The sequence below is a fragment of the Bos indicus genome, chromosome 26 (assembly GCF_029378745.1).
Source record: "Bos indicus isolate NIAB-ARS_2022 breed Sahiwal x Tharparkar chromosome 26, NIAB-ARS_B.indTharparkar_mat_pri_1.0, whole genome shotgun sequence".
Lineage (NCBI taxonomy): Eukaryota > Metazoa > Chordata > Mammalia > Artiodactyla > Bovidae > Bos > Bos indicus.
The window spans coordinates 22,036,374-22,062,972 of NC_091785.1; the positions used below are offsets into that span (position 1 = coordinate 22,036,374).

A 26,599-nucleotide genomic window follows, 5' to 3' on the forward strand; every position below is an offset into this window, starting at 1 on the left:
CTACTTGATGGTCAGTTGTCTGGATTTGGCTTGGGAGACACCGCGACCCTACCGCAGTGAACCGCGGGAGTTGCAGTTCGCGGTGTGGCGTCACGTTTTGCTTCAGGAAGCTCCAGAACCACAAATCCCGTGAGCCAGCGGGTAACACTCATGCGCAAAGGACACCTTGTCGTCCCTGGCCCCCCCTGCCAGTTCCTGAGAGGTAAGAGGGCGGAGGAAAGGAAGAGGAGGCGGGATCCGGGCGCTGCGTTGGCTGCGGCCTGGCATCAAGGGGGCGGCCCCGGCGGAGTGCAGACCCAGTGGCCCCTGGCGATTATGGACCCGGCCGAGGCGGTGCTGCAGGAAAAAGCGCTCAAGTTTATGGTGAGGAGAAGGTGCAGGCCGGGGAACTGTGGAGGCGGTGCGTTGGCGGCGTCCCTGAGGCTCGGGCCTGGGCTGCCTGCCCGTTGGAGGAGGGCGCAGCGAGACCCTGGGCCGAGGCCGGCGGCGGGGGCGGCTGGAGGGACGGGACGGGAGCTTCTGGGAGGTAGGAGGGGTTGCGGAGAGGACCCGGGGGTGGGGGCAGCAGCTCCGCCATCTTGTGGATGAGAGGCCAAGTGACAGCGGGAGCCTAATCGGGGAGGGGTCTCTGGGGCGCGCGGGGCCCTGGAGAGTAAGGGGCGTAGGGACAGTTACTGAAGAGCTGAGGAGGCCAGGAGGAGAGACGCCGTGAGGCCGCTGGCAGGGCCTTGCCGGTGTGAGGGTTACGGGTGAGGCCCTGGAGAAGAGGTTCATTCAGTAGTGGGGAAGGGGAACGCTGGACAGTGGGAGGAAAGATACTGGGAGTGGGAGGTGGGTGGGAAAAACGGGCAAGGCTGGATGCGGATGAATCTAAGGTAGAGCAGAGAGAGGACTGGTGGGAGACTTGCAGTCTTGTAGAGTGAGATGGGAAAGAGAGCCTTTGACTTCAGGGTACAATCCCAGCTTGGCGAAACTAATGTTGACAAACTCTGGGAAGAACTAGGCCTTACTTAGGAAGGAAAGGACTGGGGACGGGGATCTAGGGCTGTGATGACAGTCTTTGGGAAAGGGAAAAGGTTGAATAGATGCCAGAATTACAGGTATCAGGAAAGGGTATACATCCTCTAGTTTGAAAGAAGACAGAAGAGGTTCACTGGTTAGGGAAATCCAGGTACAGGAGATTAGGGGCGAAATTAATATCTAATAGTGTAAACCAAAGCTTAATGCAATATCGTAGAGACAGTAAAATGTGGAGACCAGGTGCAGTATCACTTTCTGGGAATGGAAAGGCTATGCAGATTAGCATCCAAAGACCCATAAGAAGTAATAAGATCACTGGAGAAATTCAGGAGATAAAAGGGGGAATGCAGATAGTGGAGAATAATAGATGTCAGGGTTAGTAGTTACTTAGGAGTTTTAGGTTGAAGTTTTAATCCTTGGGAGTCTAGTTCTTTAACTTTGTATCATGCTTTTCTTTTTTTGATATGTGTATGTTTAGCACATTTGTATAGCTATTTGATGCATTTAATCTGATGCTTCATTTGTATATCCCAGATGTAAAACCAGACTTTGTGGTTACAGCTAAAGAATGATGGGATGCATAGACTTCTTTCTGTCTTAACTGGTGTCCATAGGGACCATTGATATTATTTGCAGTCTATTTGCTTTTTCAGAAGTAATTGTAACCTGTCACTCCAAATCTTTATTTCTGTTGTTAGATAGTTGTTTTGTGTCCTTGCCTTAGATACCAAAACAAATGTAAACAAACCATGAACACTAACCTAATTGAATTTAGGGTTTAAACTGCTGCATTTACAAGAATATAATTTAAGAGTCTGGTCAAATTTACTATAACTTTATTTATTTTGTATTAGTGCTTTCTAAAATGCCTAACTAACGTTCAAGTGTATCTTTAACAAAATACTATTAGACCTGAAGAAAGATCTTGAGTTTCTGCCCAGTGTTGAAATTCTAAAATATTAAGAGGCTTCGAAATTGTTTTGGACTTCAGAAGTGAGACGAAGTTGCTTTGTATGTACAGCCAGCTTCTAGATTTAAGTAAGAAAAGTGACAGCTGCTTATTTTTGTTTTTCTGCTTAGAGGTTGACTCAATCCTAATCTTGACACATGTCAGATTTATGGAATAATGTGGTTTTAACAGATCATAAAGGGACCTTATGAGATCATCTTCTTTACTCCCTGATAGACCTCATCCTAGGAACATTTTCAACCAATTGATCTCTGCTTTGTACCAGTGAGTTGTTTTGATAATGGTCTCCTGATTGAGTTAAAGTTAGAGCTAGAGATGGCCATGAGTAGTTTGAAGCTTTTGGGACACCACACATTATTAAATGTTGAGTCAGTTTCCATAAGGAGAAACCAATTTTTCTTCAATTTTAGTTACTTTCATTTTTGACCTTGCCTGCTGTTAATGGCTGCTGTTTGCGAGAAGGCCAACTGGAAAAGGGTCACCAAGAATGACACCTTAATAACTGAAACAGAATGGAGAGTTAAAGATTTGGTGTTCTTTTTCAGCTCAGTGCTGTGCTTAGTTGCTCAGTTGTATCCGATTCTTTGAGACTCCATGGATTATAGTCCCCCAGGCTCCTCTGTCCATGGGGATTCTCCAGGCAAGAATTCTGAAGTGGGTTGCCATTTCCTTCTCCAGGGGATCTTCTCAACTCAGGGATTGAACCCAGGTCTCCCGCATTGCAGGCGGATCCTTTACCGTCTGAGCCACCAGGGAAGCGCTTTTCACCTCAGTAACAGTCTTATGAATCTAAGTCACAACCTGCCTTTGGTCCCATTTACCCTGTTATGTTTGTTTACTTAGTCATTTGAGATAGGAAGATATTTTATTTGTGCTTGCACCTGGTAATTAATGCACAGTACACATGGAAAAGACTATCCTTTTAATCATATTGAAATTTTTATATAGTATTTGGCTTTATTTTGTCCTATCCTTTCCCTCAATTCTGAGGTGTGAATGACAATTTTTGTATAGGATGCCATGATTTCTACAGTTTAAGAAAATATAAAATTTTGTTTAAAATAACATGAAATGGATATTCTCCTTTATGAATTTTGCTCATTACTGTATTGATGTAGTAATTTGATTAATTTTTATAATAAAACCTTATCAGTGAGACCGATTCAGATTTGACCATAATTCACACATGGTCTAGACTTAAACTTTATCTTTGACTATCTGTACTATATCTATATCTGTCTATCCTTCTGTATTTTATCTATTTATATGACAAGTTGAAGGATGGATTTGAAATTTATTTTTAAGTGGACAGGATAAACTGGTCTCAGGATCTTAGAACTAGGGAAATTTGACACATGGATGAAATAATTTCAGGATGTATAGAATAGTTTTTTTTATTGATAGATAAGTGAAACAGTGTAAAGGTTAACTTGCTGTGTAACAAACATAAATCTTTCATTGATTGGTGCATTTTCTGTTTCGCTTGGTGTTGGCTGGAATGTTCAAAATGGCCACAGTCTCTCGTGGCTGGCCCAAAATGGCCAGTTTCTCACGTTGGCCACTGTCTGCAAGTTCAGCTAGCAGTAAGGCCTTCTTGTCCTCCTTTCTCCACATGGCCTTCTTTTGGATTTCCTTAAAGCATGGTGTCTGGGTTCTAAGAAGGGGAGCATTCCAGGAGATAAGAAATAGAAGCCAGCCAATTCTCTTAAGTCCTAGGTTTGGAAGTTGAGAATGTTGTTATTGGTCAGAGACAGTAAAGGCTGGCCCAGAGTCAGAAGGAGGGAAAATAATCTCTCCCCGTAGACAAAAAGAGTAGCATGCAGGAACAGAGAGAAGGAAATTGCTGGGGGCCAGGACCTTTTGAGTCTGGCTACCATAGATGCTGTTCTAGTTGGATGCTCAGGCTGAAAATACAGATGGGATCAGCCACATTTGTGGCTATTAACACTTGGAATGCTTTGGAGACATCTCATTTTTGAGATTAACTTCCTAAAAAACTATTGTGATCTCCTGCATGACTTGTCTTAATAATGTTACTGTAGCGATAATACTGGATGAATTGATATGATTCAGGAACTTTTATTTGCTTGAGAACTATATATATCTAAAAACAAGAAATTGCATTTTAAAATAAGTATTCAGATTTTTCACTGTGATGGACTTTTCTTTAAATCAGATTGATTACCAGCTGGTTGGATAACATTTGAAGCTAGTTCTTAGTTTGTCAGAGTTTCTGTATATTAATCTCTCTTGCATGCATGCTCAGCAACTCTTTGCGACCCCATGGACTTCGGCCCACCAGTATTTTCTGTCCATGAAATTTTCCAGGAAAGAAGACTGGAATGGGTTGCCATTTCCTACTCCAGGGGATCTTCTTGGCCTAGGGATCAAGCTTGCCTCTCCTGTGTCGCTTGCATTGCCAAGTGGATTCTTACCTGTTCTCAATTTAAATTAGCCTTAAGTTTCTTTTCTGAATACTCTTATATAGGCATTGGAGTATGAAATTACAAATTAATGATAATTCTTTGTGCTCATTTTCTTGATTCATGTTTATGATAGATGTACATAGTAAGTTACTGGAAGTGAATTACTAAATGTGGAGTAAAAATTCTACTTTGAATGAATGCCACAAATTTTTTATTGCTAAATTAGAAAGTGAACTTTCAAAGGAGACTACTTATTATTCTATATTATTTATGTATTGTTTAAATCCTTAAGGAAGGAAGCAGTTAAGAATTTTTTTCCCTTTCTAAACGGAAATGAGACATGATGTAAGATTTTGATCATGTATAGATAAAATTATTTGTGGTAAATGGCATTACAATTTACAAAAAGAAGAAATAAAGAAAAAATAATCTTTGTGGTATAAAATATTTTAAGATACCATGTGCTTTCTAGCAGTATTTTAATATAGCATGAAAGTGCTTTCTAAATGTTTATAATAAGAATTCATTGTGGATGAAGTAGTAAATATTTGCCAGTGTTTAACAGTCTTGGTCACTATAAAGAAAACTGCCTTCTTCATAAATCAAATCCATCATCCTAACATCAGCAGTGGAGGAGGGAGACCATCTCTATGGGAGAGGTCCACCTGATCTTACCACTTCAATTAGTATTCTACTAGATTCACCTTGTGCTGAGGGAATTATCACTGGATAATTTCCTTTAGTTTTCTGAAGTCTGATTGAAACTAAACTAGAACATTTTATAGAAGACTCAGAGATAGCAACAGTGGACTAGATACTGAGAGTAATGTTGAACTAAGAATGTGATTTGTTCTCTGGGGCAGTACCATACCACCATAGTTCCTGGATTGCCTTTGTACGTGGCCAGGGTGGGGATGAGGAGCAGAGGAGCAAAAGTCACAGAACTGGGAGAGAATTCCTGGCTGCTTAAGGTAAACATTTTGAGTTGGAATTTTTTCTTGATTTCTTTCTCCTTTCTGAGATTTGGCTCTCCCTTCAGGTACATTTGTCTTCCTATTCCCAGGCTTGTGACCTGATTCTGTCTGTGTCGATTATAGGATAAACATGGTAGAAATGGGAGGGTTTTGTTTGTTTATTTTTCTTTGTTTTTGAAAAATATGATCAGCTATGAATAGCTAATATGTATTTATTTAGTGTTTACTAGTTGCTGTTCTAAATTCTTTACATATACTGTTGTTTAATTTAATCCTCCCAATAATTCTGTAAGGTAGATTCAGTACTATTGTTGCTCCCATATTTGGATAAGGAAACTGATTCCAGAGAGGTTAAGTAACTTGTGCAAAGTCACTCTGCTTAGCAAGAAGCCTGAGATCAAATCCTGGCAGTCTGACTTGAGACCTACACTGTATTTCATCCTTGAGGCTCAGAGAAACCGTGGAATATGATGGCATATTTCTTTCCTGGCCAAATGGGCCAGAGTGGAGAATTACTGTCCAGATTTATATACAGATTTTCTGATGATTTGAATTATTAGGAAATGAAGTTGCCACAGTATCATTGTATCGATTGCTATTGCTGAGTGATAAAACCCCACAATATGTCATGGCAGTATAATGATAGATATTTATTCTCAAGAACATGTGGGTTTGCTGAACATTGGATGACATAGGCTGAATTTTGTTGGGTTTCTCTGGATTTGGCTGCTCACTCAGGACTGTTTCACATATTTTTCTGAGACTGAGACTGAAGAGACAGTGACTTCCCAGGCTGAGCTGTCCTCATAGCTATAGTAGAGGCGCAAGAGAGCAAGACCACTGGTTCAGATTCCTTTCAGTCATTGGTTGTATGGTACCTGCTGATATTCCATTAACCAAAGTAAGTCACAGGGTCAAGTGAGGAGGTGGGAAAGTATACGTTGCCCATAGAAGGAGTGGGAGAGAGAGCAACTTGCACAATAATCTACTATGGTAGTAATAATCTATAATAATCTAATATACTCGATTTGTAGAAGAATGGTAAAATGCTTACTCTTATAGCTACTGTGCTGGTTCTATTCTGACTAGCACTTTCTCATTTTGGTTGCCGAATGACACCTAATGTAGTGTGTCTCTCTGTATTATGTTATGTAGAAAAAAAAAGTGTTAAAAGAAATAATCAGAAGGCAGTGGCACCCCACTCCAGTACTCTTGCCTGGAAAATCCCATGGACGGAGGAGCCTAGTAGGCTGCAGTCCATGGGGTAGCTAAGAGTCAGACACGACTGAGCAACTTCACTTCACTCTTGCAACCCAACCACACCTTTGGCCAAGGCCCTCCCCTTGAGCCCCTCGCCTTTGGCCCAGAATGCTCTCCCGCACCCCTCGAGCCCTGTCCCTTCCTCGGCCTAGGCTCTTCCCGGTGTCCAGTGTATCGTCTACCACGCAGCCCGAGTTTGTAATAAAGCAGAGACTGGAAAAAAAAAAAAAAAAAAAGAAATAATCAGAATCTTGACTTTAATCCACAGTGATAACCTGAAAAGTTCATCAGTATCACAATACTATTTTTCTGTACTTGGGAAAGATAAGGTTGATGTGGCTCCAACAGCATTTGTAACAGAAGTTGAACTGTAACAGAATTTGAACCAAGGTCATACATAGCGCCTTAGCAACTCCCTTGGTGCTAGGTTTAGAGCTCTTAATAACCCCTTCTCTGCACCTACTCTTAGGGGAGCAAGGATATTTTCTGATGTCTGGGAGACTTTCAGGCTTTCTCTGAAAAATTGTGGAAACAGAGTTGTAGCGTGTGGATAATGTTTTTGCAGCATGGATGCATAAATCCTTGTACCTCTCAGGAAGTATGACACTAAACTGTTAATGTGGTTACTTGTGAAATGGTGGATTATGGGTAATATTTCAAAATATTTAATGGCATCTGAAGATCTATTAGGAAACACACAGCACAAAAAGCATTACTTGGTTGTTTTTCTTTTTCCTACGTTCCTTAATGTTTTCTACATTTTGACAGTGAATATGTATTGTTTTTAATCAGATAAATTAAAACTTAATATATTTAATGTTTATGTTTAAACTTTAAAAAATGTATATGTTTATAAAACAAGTACCCCAAACGAAGACCTGCACTTGGTCATGGAGCGCAGTGTAGCAGGTGTACTGGCCAGTGGACTGGCAGTGATGGCTTGAATAGACATCTCACTCACCTCATTTTGTGAACTGAAAAGTCTTAACTGTTGGACTTGCCTACTTAATAAGGATCTTTCTCTCTCCCATTCCATACCCCCAAGCTCATTTTAAATTGTAAACTTCCATGAATATGTTAACACAATTGATAAATTATATTACTTAAACCGCTGTATGTATCTAAAGTTTTCACTGGAAGTTTAGAACTCTGTGGTTCTCAACTGTGTTGAAGCACTGCATTTTCCTGTTTAGAAGTACTTGGCAAAAAGTTGACAACTGGAAATGAGGCCATGGTAGTTGGCCTGCACCATGACTTGATAAAAATATAAACATAATCTGAGTGCAAAACATTATGTTACGTGTGGAGGGAGGTGGTTCTGGGGGCAGGAGGAGATGAAGACACAAAGTTAAGTAAAACGTCTGTCTTCTCTAGAACTTCACAGTTGGATGAGAAGATAAGCATTTATAAATCTCTCTTAAGGCACACTTTGGTAAGTGCCAAAGTAGAGGCGCAAAGTGCTATAGAATTTAAGGGAGGGGAAATTAGCCTTAACTGGAAAGAGCTTTGGAAGGTTTGAAGAAGAAAGCTTCATATTGGGTCTTGTGGAATATATAGATTTTGCAGACTTGTTTCTGAAGTGGCTGTTCCAAGAACAGGGAGTAGTTTGGGTAAAGGCCAGAAGATCAGGAGATGGTCAGCACAGTGAGTAGATACACGTGATTTGAACATAAGGTGCATAGCATACAAGAAGGAAAAGATAAACTGGGAGGCTAGGGAGTTTCGATTGAATCCAGTTTGTAGTCAAGAATAATATTCTAGTGTACTTGGTATATGTCTGTATAAGGTTTTACTGAAGTAAAATAAATACACTTTTTAAAGAAATCATAAGTATACAGTCCATTGAATTTTTACACAGTGGTCACTTCTGCATAACAATTATCTAATACCTATAGATTAGTTTTTGCCTTTACTGATATTTAACTTCATATAAGTAGAATCTTTCCAGTGTATATACTAGTCTGGCATCTTTTGTCCCTCATAAGAAGATTCATTCAGGTTACCTTAAGTGTAGTGTGTTCATTCTTGTTGCTCTGTAGTGTTCTGCTGTGTTAATTCAGTTCAGTTATTTAGCCATTCTCTTGTTGATGGACGTTTGGGTTATTTCCAGTTTTTGGCTACTGTGAGTAGTCTGGTACATGTCTTTTCTTGAAAATATGTACATATTTCTGTTGGGTATATACCTAGAAGTGGAATTGCTGGATCATAGGGTATTTTTATCTTTACTAGATTCTGTGAATTTTTTCCATTTGATACTTTCTGCAGCACCATATGACAGTTGCAGTTGCTGTACATTCTTGTAACATTCACTTGCTGTTGTCTCTCTCCACTTTAGCCATACTAGTAGGTGAATGATATTGTCAGACTTTTAATTTGCATTTCTTTAATAGCTGCTGTAGTCAAGTACCTAAAAAATTATTTAAGGTTCTTAACTTTTTTAAGTTTATTGGCTGTTCAGATATCCTCTTTTGGGTCTGTCTATTCAGGGCTTGGTCTAATTTTTTCTTTTTAATTGCCTTTTTCTTATTGATCTATTCCCTATATTCTGGAAAATACAGTACGGATCTTTCATCAAATATATGGTTCTTTTGTGGGAAAACAGTGTGTTTTGTTTTCAAATTTTTTCATTTAAGGAATCAGTAAAAAAAAGAAAAAGTAGTCACAAGATTTTGTGGCTACAAAGTATCTACACAGGATTTATAGAATTACCAATTTTTTTCGCTGTACCACCAGTACTTGAAAAAGTTGCACCACTGTCAGCACCATCATTTTATAAATGAAAAAAGGAGCTTTTTAATGCCATGGAAATAGAAAACACATAATCTCAGAGTAAAGGAAACTCTTTGAGGTAGGGAGAATAATGCCCCATCCCCTGAGCCCCCATTCACAACATTTGAATCCCAAGAACCTGTGAATACGTTAAATTACAGGGCAAAGGGGATTTAACAGATGAAATTTGGTAGCTAATCAGCTGATTTAATTTTTTTGCAATACCATGTGGCATGCAGGATCTTAGTTCAGTTCCTGGACCAGGGATCCAACCTGTGCCCCCACCTGCAGTGGAAGTAAGACTCTTAACCACTGGACTGCCAGGGAAGTCCCTCAGCTGACTTTAAAACAGGGAGATTATCCTGGATAATCCAGATTGGACCCAGTGTAATGACAAGGGATCCTAAATATGTAAGAGGGAGGCTGAAGAAGAGGTCAGAGTGATGATATATGAGAACACAATCCATTGTTGCTGATTTTGAAGAGGAGGGAAGAGAACCATGAGCCAAGGAATGTGAGCAGCCTCTTGAAGCAGGAAAGGATAAGCCTCCAGACAAGAACATAGGCCTGCTGAGGCCTTGATTTTTGGCTCAGAGACCCATTTCAGACTTCAAAACTATAGGACTGTCAAATAAAAAATTACTGTTGCTTTAAGCCACTCACGGAGAAGGCAATGGCACCCCACTCCAGTACTTTTGCCTAGAAAATCCCATGGACGGAGGAGCCTGGTAGGCTGCAGTCCACGGGGTTGCTAGCGACTTCCCTTTCACTTTTCACTTTCATGCATTGGAGAAGGAAATGGCAACCCACTCCAGTGTTCTTGCCTGGAGAATCCCAGGGACGGGGAAGCCTGGTGGGCTACCGTCTGTGGGGTCGCACAGAGTCGGACATGACTGAAGTGACTTAGCAGCAGCATCAGTAAGCCACTCAGTGTGTGGTAATTTTTTACTGCAGCCATGGCGAACTAATGGAGCTTCCCTGATGGTGCAGCGGTTAAAGAATCTGCCTGCAGTGCAGGAGTCACTGGTTCAATCCTGGGTCAGGAAGATCCCCAGGAGGAGGAAATGGCAACACACTCCATTATTCTTGCTCAAAAAGTCCCATGGACAGAGCTGTGAACTACAGTTCATGGCGTCACAAAGAGTCAGACACAACTGAGCGACTAAGTGTGCGCATGTGCGAACACACACACAAACATACACACACGGCAAACGAATACATCTTTGATAGTTACCCTAATTGGAGTGTGTGTATACACACTCTATATATGTATGCTGCTACTGCTAAGTTGCTTCAGTCGTGTCCGACTCTGTGCAACCCCATAGACGGCAGCCCACCAGGCTCCCATCCCTGGGATTCTCCAGGCAAGAACACTGGAGTGGGTTGCCATTTCCTTCTCCGATGCGTGAAAGTGAAAAGTGAAAGTGAAGTCGCTCAGTCGTGTCCGACTCCCAGCGACCCCATGGACGGCAGCCTACCAGGCCCCTCCGTCCATGGGATTTTCCAGGCAAGAGTATATATGTATACATATATATAATATCACTATCTTTATTTTTAGTGTTTGCTAACTACCAGTGCAGTTCATTCTCTTTCTCCTAATATTTTATTTTGAATCAACTCAGAATTACGAAAAGTTTAAAGTACAACACAAATGACATTTCCTGAACCATTTGAGAGTAAGTTGTCACATCATCATCACCAAATGCTTAATGTATGTTTTCTGCAAACAAGGACATTCTTTATAACACAACCATCAAAATTCAGAAATTAATATATTTCTGAATTAATTGCAGATCTAACCCCTTAGACCCATTCAAACTTTGCCAGTTGTTCTGATAATGTTCTTTGTAACAAAAGGATCTGATCCAGAGTCACATACTGAAATTAGTTGTCATGTCTTATTCTCCTTCAGTCTTGGAACAGTTCCTGTCGTCTTTACCTTCCATGACTATGGCACTTTTGAAGATTATAGGCTATTTTGTAGAATGATCCCTCAATTTGGGTTTATCTGATGCTGTTTCCTTATTATTAAATTTGGGTCCTGTATTTCTGTCAGAAATACCACAGAAGTGTTGCTTTGTTTTACTGATGGCCTCCTTGCAGGTGACACATAACGTTTGTTTGTCTTCTGACTTTTTTTACTTGATTAAAGTGGCTTCTGGCAGTTTCTTCTTTAAAGATAATGTTTTTCTCTTTGTATTAAGCATATTATGGGAAAAGTACTTTGAAACCATGTAACTATCTTATTCATCAGATTTTCAACCTATTTATTTCTAACAGAATGGGTTTATGAATTCCTGTTTTATTTGATGGGTTATAATACTATCATTATTTCTTTTGACAAATTGTTCCCTGTTTGGCCAGTGAGAGTGCTTTCAAACTATTTTCTTTGTCTTTTTGATATAATTCTATCATTCTTTGAGCATGTCATTGTTTTTTGATATAAGATATCAAAGATACTTTTTTTTGCCCCAGCCCTGAAATCAGTGTTTTCTCTCTTCTTTCCCCCTGGTTTCTTTTAGTAGAGAATGATATACAGAAGTCAGTATCTGGGTGTTAGGTATATACACTGCTGTGGGAATGTCACTGCTTCCAAGTCCTCTCACTGGACAGAGGTAGGGAATATATGTATGTGTAAACATGCATACACACACATGTGCACACACATTTATATTGCTTTTTAAAGTTTATATATTTAAAATCATGAGTTCACGTGGATATCTCCAATTTTAGTCTAACACAACAGGGTTCATTCAATAATTTCCTTTCTATAATTGTAACTCCCTTTTCTGATAGTAAGTTGGCTCTCATTATCCTCAACATATTTTCTTAATCTCCCCTGTATGTGACCAATCTCTTCTGTTGCTGCTGTTACTGACACCCATCATGTGAATGCCATCCTTACCTTATCAGGCTCCAAAATCCTATATTAGGCTGCTGTCCCTAGCTCCCTGTTTGAACACCTTTCTCATTTCAGGCTCTGGTACTGTGCACTAAGTTGCTCTCCTCACTCCATTTGGACTCTAGCACCCTGTGCAGGGCTACCAAAGCTGCCATATTCCTGTGTAGACATTTTCTTTATCTTGCTGGGGTTCTGACATCCTTCTGTAGGTCACTACAGATTCCACCATCACATCTTATGAACCTAACTAAACTGAATACAGATTTTTCATTTTGCAAAACTGAAACTCTGTACCCATTAAACAGCTCTCCATTTCCCTTTCCTCCAGTTCGTGGCAATCACCATTCTACTTTGTTTCTGTGAATTTCACTATTCTAGATACCTCATTTATGTGGAACCATACAGCATTTGCCTTTTTGTGAATGGTTTATTTTTTTTAGCATAATATCCTCAAGGTTCATACATGTTAAGGCATGTGTCAGAATTTCCTTCCTTTTTAAGGCTGAATAATATTCCATTGTATGTATACATCACATTTTGTTTGTCCATTTATCTTTTGTCAAATACTTGGCATACTTTCACCCTTTGGCTATCTGTGAATAATACTGCCGTGAACATGGGTCTACAAATACCTTTTCAAGACCCTGAAATGCTTTATTTTACCTTTTACATTTAGATCTACAGTCTGTCTGGAATATTTGTGTTTGGTATGAGGTAGAAGATAGAATTCTGTTTTATTTTGTTTTTCCTCTGTTGTATTGCAGGGTTACTTTTGTCATATATCACCTGTCTATATATGTGTGTGGGCTGTTTCCAGGACTTTTCGGCTCCAATGGTCTAATTATCCTTCTGCCAGTATCATACTTCCTTAATTACTCTGTTTTGATATCAGTTCTTAATATTGGATACGGAATGTCCCTCAGCTTTTGCATGTCCATCTATATTGGAATCAACATAATATCCAAAACATCCTCCTGTGACTTTCATTGGAATTTCACTGAATCTGTATATAAGTTTGGGGAGAATTGAGATCTTAACATTATTGAGTTTTATAATCCATGAAAATGGTATATCTTTCTATTTTGGGGATCTGTAATTTCTCTGTCGGGGTCTTTATACATCTTTTGTTAGACATATTCCTAGGTATTTGGTGTTTTTAGATGCTATTTTTTAAATTTAATTTTCTGTTTTTGCTGAGTGTAAAATTTTTTTAAATCTGAAGTCCATGGCCTCCATTCAATATAAACACATGGGAGTACTTTTTTCTGAAAGGTCTATACTTTACATCTGAATCTGATTCCTATTGGGGGTAATACAGCAAAGAAAATTAGAAGACCACTTTAGTTATTTGACTTAGAGTAGATTAGACTAGGAGGAGGCAATGGCACCCCACTCCAGTACTCTTGCCTGGAAAATCCCATGGATGGAGGAGCCTGGTAGGCTGCAGTTCATGGGGTCCCTAAGAGTCAGACACGACTGAGCGACTTCACTTTCACTTTTCACTTTCCTCCATTGGAGAAGGGAATGGCAACCCACTCCAGTATTCTTGCCTGGAAAATCCCAGGGATGAGGGAGCCTGGTGGGCTGCCGTCTATGGGGTCTCATAGAGTCGGACACGACTGAAGCGACTTAGCAGCAGTAGCAGCAGCAGACTAGGAACACAGAGCAAACAGGCAAGGAGGCTACTTAAAGGCTATGTAATAGTCTAGGCAAGAAGCTGTGTGGGCTTAAGCCGGGGCAGTCAATATGGAAAGAAGGAAAGATATTCAAGGAATATTCTGGAGATAGACTGAATAAGGTTGCCTGGAGTAGGATAGGAGAAAAGAATAAAAAGAGAAGAGTAAAATAAGACTTGTTTCAGGCAGTGTTAGTTGCTCAGTTTTGTGCTCCTCTTTGCGACCCCATGGACTGTATCCTGCTAGGCTCCTCAGTCCATGGAATTCTCCAGGCAAGAATACTGGAGTGGGTAGCCATTCCTTTCTTCAGGGGATCTTCCCGATCAAGGGATTGAACCCGGGTCTCCTGCACTGCAGGCGGATTCTTTACCGTCTGAGCCACCAGGGAAGCCCTCATTTCAGGTATATTTAGGGCGATTAGTTAAAGGGAAGGTTGGGTTTCCCTGGTGGCTCAGACAGTAAACAGTCTGCCTGCAATGCAGGAAACCTGGGTTTGATACCTCGGTCGAGAAGATCCCCTGGACAAGGAAATAGCAACCCACTCCAATATTCTTTGCCTGGAGAATCCCATGGACAGAGGAGCCTGGTGGACACAACTGAGCAACTAACACTTTGACTTGTCATAGCAGTAGGTATGGCAAAACAGCTATTTTGGTGGGTAAAAATATTGGAGTAGCCCTTCACTTTTTAATAATGAGACTAAATTTAAGATATTCACATAGATAAAAATGGGCAAAATAATACGATTTCTGGGATTTAGAAGGTAGAAAGTTGAATGATGGGGTTTACTTGATGCTGTTCTATACTTTTCTGAGTATATGAAATTTTCCATAAGAAGAAGTTAGAAAAGAAAGATGTATCTAAATAGAACTGAAGTTCTCTGGACCACCTCTCAAATTCCTATATGATAGAAAGATCAGGATTCATCTAAATGTCGTGTAAGTTCATAATCATTGCCTGTTGTACTGAGAATAACATTTTAAATCAAAGTCAGCCAGATAAGGAGGCACAAAGCTACGGAAGCTTTACTTGTTGAGGTAGGCCAAGTGCTTGGATATAGCTAGGAGCTGAGGAAAGGAAATTTAGCCAGGCACATGGAACATGGTATCTGTGGGCAATTGAAGCAGATCTGGGGACCCAGGGAAGTTTATAAGGGCAGGATATAATTTCAGAGGGAGAGAATAGTGACAAGGAATCTGGGTACAGATAGTCTGGGGAGATCCAGATAGGCAGACAGCATCAGTGAGTACTGAAAAGAGGCAGCAAGTCCCCCCTTTCAAGCTTGGGCTCAAAAATAGAACTGGAATACCCAGCAAGGAACTGAAGAAGTTGGCCTACTCATTAGTGCCCACTGCAGTAGCACTATACTTTATTAAGTGTAAGAATTATTTGGAGAGCATGTTAATATGTATTGCAAATTCTCAGCTCCTCTTCCATCCACTTTTGTAGGCCTCAAGAATCTGCATGTTTAACACGCATCTCGGTGTTTCTGATAGAGATATTTCTCTGATCACGTTTTGACAAAACGTCCAGACCACTGTGTCCTGTCCAGTGTATCAACACAGAGGCAGTAGGGGAAATGTTGTGACTACAACCAGCGTAAAAGGTGAAGCCTTGTACATGGGGAACGTAGCAGGAAGCACCTGAGCTAACTGAATTCAAGTGTGGAGGCAGGTGGTAATTATTCTGTAGTTCAGTTCTGTTGCTCAGTGGTGTCTGACTCTTTGCCACCCCATGGACTGTAGCATGCCAGGCCTCCTTGTCCATCACCAGCTCCTGGAGCTTGCTCAAACTCATGTTCATTGAGTCAGTGATACCATCCAACCATCTCATCCTCTGTTGTCCTCTTCTCCTCCTGCCTTCAATCTTTCCCAGAATCAGGGTCTTTTCAAATGAGTCAGTTCTTTGCATCAGGTGGCCAAAGTATTGGAGTTTCAGCTTCAGCATCAGTCCTTCCAATGAATATTCAGGACTGATTTCCTTTAGGATGGACTGGTTGGAACTCCTTGCTGTCCAAGGGATTCTCAAGAGTCTTCTCCAAAACCACAGTTCAAAAGCATCAATTCTTCGGCACTCAGCTTTCTTTATAGTTCAAACTCTCACATCCATACATCACTGAAAAACCAGAGCTTTGACTAGATGGACCTTTGTTGGCAAAGTAATGTCTCTGCTTTTTAATATGCTGTCTAGGTTGGTCACAGCTTTCCTTCCAAGGAGCAAGGGTCTTTTAACTTCATGGCTGCAGTCACCATCTGCAGTGATTTTGGACTCCCCCCAAAATAAAGTCTGTTACTGTTTGCATCTTTTCCACATCTATTTGCCATGAAGTGATGGGACCAGATGCCATGATCTTAGTTTTCTGAATGTTGAGTTTTAAGCCAACTTTTTCACTCTCCTCTTTCACTTTCATCAAGAGGCTCTTTAGTTCTTCTTTGCTTTCTGCCATAAGTATAGTGTCATCTGTATATCTGAGGTTATTGATATTCCTCCCAGCAATCTTGATTCCAGCTTGTGCTTTATCCAATCCAGCATTTCTCATGATGTACCCTGCATATAGGTTAAATAAACAGGATGACAATATACAGCCTTGACATACTCCTTTCCTGATTTGGAACCAGTCTGTTGTTCCATGTCCAGTTCTAACTGTTGCTTCCTGACCTGCATACAGATTTCTCAAGAGACAGGTCAGGTGGTCTGGTATTCTCATCTCTTTAAGAATTTTCCACAGTTTGTGATGATCCACACAGTCAAAAGCTTTGATGTAGTCAATAAAGTAGAAATAGATATTTTTCTGGAATTCTCTTGCTTTTTCGATAATCCAGCGGATGTTGGCAACCTGATCTCCGGTTCTTCTGCCTTTTCTAAATCCAGCTTGAACATCTGGAAGTTCACAGTTCATGTACTATTGAAGCCTAGCTTGGAGAATTTTGAGCATTACTTCACTAGTGTGTGAGATGAGTGCAGTTGTGCAGTAGTTTGAGCATTCTTTGGTATTGCCTTTCTTTGGGATTGGAATGAAAACTGACCTTTTCTAGTTATGTCAATTAAATCTCAATAAAGCTGGAAAAAAAGAGTGAAGACAGAATGAGACAAACTTCATGGTAGAGGCTTGAAATCTTTTTGAATTCTAATTGATTAGTATTAAGTTGGCTTCTAAAAAGAATTTACTTCTGGGTACTGTTTGCAGCTGGAGTAGTTGGTGAACCATAAGGGAAGAAAAATTAGCAAGATAATACCGTTTATAAGAGTTATATCTAGTAGAAGAACAATAGCAACATCCTCAAACGTGGCTGTTCTAGGCATGTTAAAATCACATTACAATAAACTGGTTGTAGATCGTTCTAACATTACTTTCATTGTTAATATCCTATGACCCTATCGCATGTGAAGATAAATGACAACAGACTACTTCAACAACTGTTTTATACAGTTCTTAAGATAACATCTTGAGGTAATGTCAAGGAATGAAGGAAGAAATTTGAGGAATCACTGAAGTGTTCCTTAAAGCAATAGACATAACTGAATGGTAGGGAGATTTATGATGAAACATTAGTCTCTTGTACAGTTACATAGATCAGAGTTATTCTTTTGAGCAGGGTCCTCAGGCTGAGGACAGAGCCACAGGCTTGCTGAGTAGTGAGGAATTCTGTCTAAAAATGTCCTTTTATCTTCATCCCTTGGATTATAAACACCATCAGCCACAGCATCTTTAAAATAGAGGAAGATGTGTAATTGGATACAAGTAAAGGAGTAAATGTGAAGGGACTTTCTAGGCCTTAAGGATATGGTGGTAGTGATACTTTTACCACAAAACTCTAACACAATAATTCACACAGACTCCCAAGGTTTGTTGACTATACATTCTACCCCATTCCATTTTACTGTTTAAACATGTATATTTTCATGTCTGCTGTGTATGACCAAAGAACATTTTTGGTCTTAGTTCTTTCTTTAAAAAAATTAACACTTAGTAAAATTAACTTTTTTTTTAGTGTACAGGTCTCAAAATTTGAACACATGTAGATTCATACATATTCATATAACCACTACTGTCAGGATATACAACAGCTCCATCATTTCCCCCAAAACTCCCTGTATTATCTCCCCATCTCCCTAATTTCTGGAAACTGTAATCTGTTCTACCTCATTTTAGTTTTATTTTTCTGAGAATGCCATTTAATTGGAATCATACAATATATAATCTTCTGGTACTGACTTCTTTTACTCAGCATAATGCCTTTTTGATGATTCATCTAGGCTGTTGTATGTATCAATAGTTCATTTCTTTTTATTGGTTAGTAGTAGTTCATTGAATGGATTGTACCATATTTTGTTGATCCATCTGTTGAAGGACATTTGGGTTGTTTCCAGGTTTTGATTATTATAAATAGAGCTGCTGTTAATTTTTTGAACATAAATTTTAATTTGTCTGGGGTAAATTTGGAGGGGAATTGCTGGGTCATATGGTTAGTGTTTGTTTAACTTTGTAAGAAACTGCCAAGCTGTTTTCCAGAGTGGCTGTACCATTTTGCAATACCACAAGCAGTATATAAGAATTCTAGCTCTGCATCCTTGCCAGCATTTGGGATTGTTAATATTTTTTGTTTTAACCATTCCGACAGGTATATAGTAGTATCTTACTGTGGTTTTAATTTACATTTCCCTAGTGCATGCCTCAGTTCTTTTTTTTTTTTTTAATATTTATTTATTTGGCTGTGTCAGGTCTTAGTTGTGGCATGCAGGATCTTAGTTCCCAACCAGGAACCAACTTGTGCCCCTTGCAGTGAAAGTGTGGAGTCTAGGGTAGGAACACCAGAGACATCCCTACCCTATACTTATTTATTTATTATTATTATTTTTTTTTTACTTTACAGTATTGTATTGGTTTTGCCATACATCAACATGCATCTGCCACGGGTGTATACGTATTCCCTATCCTGAATCCCCCTCCCACCTCCCTCCCCATATACTTTTAAAAAATAAAGCAAAGTAAGTGATAAACAGTCATGATGATCATGATCATTATCAGTCATTATCAGTAAAGAGATTTACTGATCTCTTGTTCTTGGTATAATTTTGAAAAACTTGCTTATTCAGGGAAATAATTTAGATAGTGGAAAGAAGGTCATTTCCTTAGTAATGTATTTGTTTGGCCCCCTTCTACTTTTTTTCTCCCTTTTTCATAAATCATCGCAAGCAGAAATTTGTATTATAAGAAGCAAAGCAGATGATTGCTAGTTAAACGTTTAGTATTTTAATAATTTTATTTATGTATTATTTTTGGTTACACTGGGTCTTCGTTGCTGCGCCTAGGCTTTTCCCTAGTTGCAGCTAACCTTCATTGTGCTGCTCAGGCTTCTCATTGTGGTGGCCTCTCTTATTGTGGAGCACAGGCTCTAGGTATCCGGGCTTCAGTAATTGCAACATGTGGGCTTAGTAGTTGCAATTGTAGGCTCTAGAGCCCATGCTGAGTTGCTCTATGGCATGCAGAATCTTCCCGGACCAGGGCTCGAATCCATGTCCCCTGCATTGGCAGGCAGATTCTTATCCACTGTACCACCAGGGAAGTCCCAAAATGTTTAGTGTTTTCGTTAGTTATTAGCTTAAGGTCAAATTTGTTTAATGAGTAAATGTGGAAGAGTTACTTTATTTACACTTTGAACACATACTTACTGATCATTGACATGCCACTCCCATTTTATGAAGCTGGAATGTAATTTCTTTATTTTTTTAATGACCATATATGTTTATAATTATTGAATCTTTGTTTTGATACTAGGTGAGTCAGTACTTTACTTTGATACCAAATCCTCAGTTAGGAAATAGCCTCCTGATTAGAACTTGTTTTCCTAGGAAAATATAGTCAGTCCACTTGCAAGCAGTTTCTAGTAATATATGCTGCAAAAATAGTCAAGTAGTGACTCAGATTTAGTGTTGAGTGTAACTGAGAAAAGATGACTTAAGTAGAGGGACATTGATACATCTGTTTTTCAAATTGCAGTTAATTATAGTGACAGCTTATAAGATCTACTTCATTGTCTCCTGGAATCTTGCTTAACTTTACAAATTTTACATGATTTAGGTTAGAAATGGACAGTATAAAAGTTAGATGAATTAAATGAAAAGAATCTTGCCTTATCAAATCATGCTTCTAAAGGTTTTTCATACCGTCCAATCATGTTCAGGTGTGACATTTTGAAAATAAGAATGATTGTTTCATTTTTTATCAGAGTTTGAGAATAGAAACTCCTTTTATGCAGGTATGTATCATCTTTGATTATATGGTAGTCTTCTGGATATCTTCCTCTACTTGATGCATACCAGCTGCATCAATAAATTGTGTGATCCTTGATGTGTTTGTATGTGGTCATGTTAAGAATTGTTTCTTAAGTATTCTTAAATATGTTTTACCAGTATTTTATGGAAAAATACTCATAATCTTTTGACAGCATTCATGCTAAAAAGAATTAGAAACGGATATTTATCTCATTTGGAACTCATTCTCTTTCAGTGTATCTTTAAAGTGTAGGTATGAATAAGAATTCATACAATAGGATCAACTGAGACTTTGATTTAAGTATATTACAAATTGTATATGGAAGCCTGCATAAGATACTACATACTGTTTTTTTTTCCAAAGAAGCTTCTTTAAATGGTTTTGTTAAGTGTAGGAATGTTCTGATGATTATCTTTTTAATTAAAATGAGAAATCTTTGTTTAAAGTGGCATTCTTTTTTTACGGCCTGTTACAGTCTCTGTAACAATCATTTCTTAAGTCTGAACGTTTTATTTCCAGGAATCCATTTATATAAAACTATGTTTAGACTTAATTAAGGAACGATTCTTACAAAGCTTGTAAATAGCCAGGAAAAAAGGGACAGAAGATAAAACTGACATTCACATTTAACAAAATGATTGTTACAAGGTATGTAATAAGCTATAAAAATACAATAAATCTCTTTTTATAAGAGTTCATATTTTTTGATCCTTGTTTTCAAGGGTATTTAAGGAAAGCTCTGCAAAGTGACATCTGTTTTGCTGAATGGACTAGTGAGAACTTCTTTTGTTTCTAACTGATAATACAGGAGTTCTACCTGTCTTCTTTGTGTGCTTTCTTTGAAATACATTCTAATCAGTTAAGATGGGGATGTAAATTTTATATTGTGCAATAGTGAAAACAAGACCTAGTTCTCATCTCACTTATACTACTTTCTAGAAGTCAGAAAAAATTTGGGCAAGTTACTTAACTTCTGAGTCTTATTTTCCTCATCTGGAAATTAGTGATAATAATTCTCTTCCTGCTTCAAAAAGCTGTTGTGAGGACTAGGTGAAATTACACACAGTGAAAATATTTTGGAAGTTATATATAAGACTGTGAACATTCAAGCTACCTTTCTTAATCTCTTTAACAGTTCTGGTAGTACTATTAATAGTAATAGTAAAATAACAACAATGGTAGAAAACACTTAGAGCTCAGTATGTACAATGTACAATTCTAGGCACTCAGCATTAACATACATTAACTCATTTGATCCTCTCACCTTATTAAGTATGTATTGTTATTATCCCTGATTTATACACCTGCAAACTGAGACACAGAGATGTTAAATTATTTCGTTAAGAGCATACAAACAAAACCTTGTGTGCACCAGGACCCAAGAAAAAGCAATGACACCACAAGAGACTGACCCAGACTTGCCCGTGAGTGTCCAGGAGTCTTTGGTGGAAGTGTGGGTGGGCGGTGGCCTGCTGCAGGTTGGGGGCACTGAGTGCAGCAGTACATGCATGGGACCTTTTGAAGGAGGTCACAATTATCTTCGTTATCTCCACCATAGTTTGGCCTCAGGTCAAATGACAGGGAGGGAACACAGCCCTGCCCATTAACAGAAAATTGGATTAAAGATTTACTGAGCATGGCCCTGCCCATCAGAACAAGACCCAGTTTCCTGCTCAATCAGTCTCGCCCATCAGGAAGCGTCCATAAGCCTCTTATGCTTCTCCATCAGAGGGCAGTCAGAATGAAAACCACAGTCACAGAAAACTAATCAAACTGATCACATGGACTGCAGCCTTGTCTAACTCAATGAAACTATGAGCCATGCTGTGTAGGGCCACCCAAGATGGATGGGTCATGGTGGAGAGTTCTGATAAAACGTGGTCTATTGAAGAAGGGAATGGCAAACCACTTAAGTATTGTCAACTACAAATTGGCACTTACCAAGAGCATTGCCAGTGACTGAACAGCAAAGGCATTTTCCGTCTGCCTCTATGGAAATGCACCCGTCCCTTATAGCTCAGTTGTTAAAAGAATCTGCCTGCAGTGCAGGAGACCTGGGTTCAGTCTCTGAGTTGGGAAGACCCCCTGGAGAAGGAAATGGCAACCCACTCCAGTATTCTGGCCTGGAGAATTCCATGGACTGTGTAGTCCATGGGGTTGAAAAGAGTCAGACAAGGACTGAGCAACTTTCACTTTCACTTTCTATGGAGACTGAACCCCATGCTGCTATAGCTGTTGACCTTCAACAATCCCTGAGGGAGTTCAGGGTAGAGTGAGGCACTCTGCTCCAGGGAATCTGGTGGGACAGGTCTTTAGATAGTTGGATGTTTTTAGAAACAGATTTTATGATCTCAGTCCTTTCATGTCCTCATATCTAGAGAAGCACTAAATCCCTTCATGGTGACATTAGATCCTCATGACTAACAAAAAACCTTTTGTAAAATGAGTGCTTCATGGTATTGAACTCCCTCTTCACTGAAACCTTATATATTGACTTTCCCCCACTGCCGCTTTGGAGCAGTCTCCCAGAGCTATCTGAGATGCTGTCTCCTGGGCTGCAGTCCTCATTTTGCCCCAAATAAAACTTAACTCACAACTCTCAAGTTGTACATCTTTTTTTGGTTGACAGTATTTTTGCCTTGAGAACCCCATAAACAGTATGAAAAGGCAAAAAGATAGGACACTGAAAGATGAACTCCCCAGGTCAGTAGGTGCCCAATTTATGCTGGAGATCAGTGGAGAAATAACTCCAGAAGGAATGAAGAGATGGATCCAAAGCAAAAACAACGCCCAGCCGTGGATGTAACTGGTGATGGAAGTAAAGTCCAATGCTGTAAAAAAGCAATACTGCGTAGGAACCTGGAATGTTAGATCCATGAATCAAGGCTCTTGATGAAAGTGAAAGAGGAAAGTGAAAAAGTTGGCTTAAAACTCAACATTCAGAAAACTAAGATCACGGCATCTGGTCCCATCACTTCATGGCAAATAGATAGGGAAAAGATGCAAACACTGACAGACTTTATGTTTTTGGGGGCTCCAAAATCACTGCAGATGGTGACTGGAGCCATGAAGTTAAAAGACGCTTGCTCCTTGGAAGAAAAGCTGTGACCAACCTAGATGGCATATTAAAAAGCAGAGACATTACTTTGCCAACAAAGGTCCATGTAGTCAAAGCTCTGGTTTTTCCAGTAGTGATATATGGATGTGAGAGTTGGACTATAAAGAAAGCTGAGTGCCAAAGAATTGATGCTTTTGAACTGTGGTGTTGGAGAAGACTCTTGAGAGTCCCTTGGACAGCATGGAGATCCAACCAGTCCATCCTAAAGGAAATCAGTCCTGAATATTCATTGGAAGGACTGATGCTGAAGCTGAAACTCCAGTACTTTGGCCACCTGATGTGAAGAGCTGACTCATTTGAAAAGACCCTGATGCTGGGAAAGATTGAAGGCAAGAGAAAGGGATGACAGAGGATGAAATGGTTGGATGGCATCAGCGACTCAATGGACATGCTGCTGCTGCTGCTGCTAAGTAGTTTTACTCAATTTTGGGAGTTGGTGATGGACAGGGAAGCCTGATGTGCTGCAGTCCATGGGGTCACAGAGTCAGATACAACTGAGCGACTGAACTGAACTAATAGCATACAGTTGGAGAAATATGGCTTTGAAGAGTAGAATGAGTGGTATCAATCTTTTTTCAAATCCATAGAAAAATTGAGAAAAGCGTAATGATCCTCCATATATCCCTCACCTGGATTGACCAGGTGTTAACATTTGCCACATTTTTTGCTTCTCTGTACAGCTATACTTGTAGACATCATCATGATATTTCGTCGCTACTGTGCTTGTATTTCCTTGGAACACAGTATTTATCTTTCATGACCACAATGCACCTTAGCAACACCCTACTGAGGTGATTTAACAGTTTAACATTTTGTTATTCAATATATTTGCTGTTGTTCCTTCACAAAGTCGTGTCTGACCCTTTGCAACCCCATGACCTCCAGCACTCCAGACTTCCCTGTCCTTCACTCTCTTCTGCAGCTTACTGAAACTCATTTCCATTGAGTCAGTGATGCCATCCAACCATCTCATCCTCTGTCGCCCCCTTCTGCTTTTACCGTCAGTATATTATGTTCAAATTTCCCCCACTGTCTCAGTAGCATTTTTTATAGCCTCCTTTTTTAAAATCCATGATCCAATCACATGTTACATATAGTTATATCTCTTAAGTCTCTTAATTTACAATAGTTCCTTAGTCTTTTTATTCTTTTTCAAAAGTTTTAACTTTTTTTTAAATTGGAGTATAATTGTCTTTTTATTCTTGAAATTGACATTTTGGGAGAGTCCAGGCTAGTTTTACAGAATGTTTCTCATTTGGATTTGTCTGATTGTTATCCATGATTAGATTCAGGTTAAAAAAAATTGGCAGGAAATACATGTGGTTTCTTTCTCATTGCATTACATCAGAAAGTACATGATGTTGTCACGCGAGTATATGTTCCTCATTTCTTTGTCTTGTCACAACAAAGATTTGGAGTGACAGACATTAAAACCCTTGGCCCGTCACAGCTCTCAGGTCTTGGACAAACTGTGCTACAACTCATAGGCAAATAAGTGTTACCGCCATTTTGGACTCCTTTTCCCTATTCTACCTACCTAACAATGTCATTTTGTTCCTTTATTGGTGTTGCTGTTTGATCATTTTATTATGAAATCACCAGATTTTTCCATCGTAATGGTGTATTTGAAATTAATAAATGCCCAGTGGAGCGAAACTTGGAAATTTTGTAAATAACTTGTTTTCCAATATTGTTTCCCCAATAGTTATGGCATCTACCGATGATGATTGTTCTGTAGAAGTTTTAAAATCTGCCCATTTATTTTTAGGCAGATCTAAGTGGTTTTTTTTCCTTCTTGAGTTTGAAATGGTGACCGTTTCCTATTTTGAGAAGATGTTGGGTAAACTTTGTCATTTTATTTTTGCTTTTGAACCTAGACTAATTAAAACATACTTTTAACGTTCTAATTTATAGGTTATATACTTTGTAATTTTTATCTTTAGTGGAAAACATTGCCAAAGCTGCTTAAATAATTGGGTTTAATTTTTAAAGGCTTGTGATATAAAAGCTGTATCAGAAGTTCCTGGAGGGCCTGTATTTTCCATTCCATAGGTCTGGGGTAGAGACTGAAAATTTGCATTTCTCACTAGTTTCAGATGATGCGTCTGGTTCTGGAATCACAGGTTGAGAAAGGAAACGGCAGCCCACTCCAGTATTCATGCCTGGAAAATCCCATGGACCAAGGAGCCTGGTGGGCTACAAGTCGGACATGACTGAGCAACTTCTGTGTGTGGCTTCTTTAGGCCTTTCTCGGCAATTTGCTTGTAATTATTTGGGCTTCCCCCCACTTGTTTGCTTTCTCTGGTAGACATGAGAGTAGTGTGGATATAGAATAGTGGAGTTATTTGAAGTTTGTTTTAGTTGATTTTGGTTAATGTTGGAAAAATTGTGGGAATTGGCTAACTTACTGAATCAGATCAGTCGCTCAGTCATGTCAGACTCTTTGCGACCCCATGAATCACAGCACGCCAGGCCTCCCTGTCCATCACCAACTCCCAGAGTTCACCCAGACTCACGTCCATCGAGTCAGTGATGCCATCCAGCCATCTCATCCTCTGTCGTCCCCTTCTCCTCTTGCCCCCAATCCCTCCCAGCATCAGAGTCTTTTCCATTGAGTCAACTCTTCGCATGAGGTGGCCAAAGTACTGGAGTTTCAGCTTTAGCATCATTCCTTCCAAAGAAATCCCAGGGCTGATCTCCTTCAGAATGGACTGGTTGGATCTCCTTGCAGTCCAAGGGACTCTCAAGAGTCTTCTCCAACACCACAGTTCAAAAGCATCAATTCTTCGGTGCTCAGCCTTCTTCACAGCCCAACTCTCACATCCATACATGACCACAGGAAAAACCACAGCCTTGACTAGACGAACTTTTGTTGGCAAAGTAATGTCTCTGCTTTTGAATATGCTATCTAGGTTGGTCATAACTTTCCTTCCAAGGAGTAAATGTCTTTTAATTTCATGGCTGCAGTCACCATCTGCAGTGATTTTGGAGCCCCCCAAAATAAAGTCTGACACTGTTTCCACTGTTTCCCCATCTATTTCCCATGAAGTGATGGGACTGGATGCCATGATCTTCGTTTTCTGAATGTTGAGCTTTAAGCCAACTTTTTCACTCTCCACTTTCACTTTCATCAAGAGGCTTTTGAGTTCCTCTTCACTTTCTGCCATAAGGGTGGTGTCATCTGCATATCTGAGGTTATTGATACTT

At 39.6% G+C, this 26,599-nt stretch overlaps 1 protein-coding gene across 11 annotated transcripts in view; it reads left to right on the top strand.

The window, feature by feature from the left end:
- Positions 1-208: 208 nt before the first annotated feature.
- Positions 209-26,599, top strand: part of BTRC (beta-transducin repeat containing E3 ubiquitin protein ligase) — a 175,546-nt gene continuing 149,155 nt past the window's right edge. For 4 of the 11 annotated variants that reach the window (XM_019952883.2, XM_019952884.2, XM_019952886.2 and 1 more), the window contains exons 1-2: positions 209-363; positions 5,280-5,387. In XM_019952883.2, coding sequence (XP_019808442.1) covers positions 316-363; positions 5,280-5,387 — 156 coding nt within the window. In that variant the 5' untranslated portion in view covers positions 209-315. Of the gene's footprint in view, positions 364-658; positions 750-5,279; positions 5,388-26,599 lie in introns of those variants that run through there. The other 7 variants (XM_019952885.2, XM_019952888.2, XM_019952889.2 and 4 more) reach the window with 4 other exon arrangements.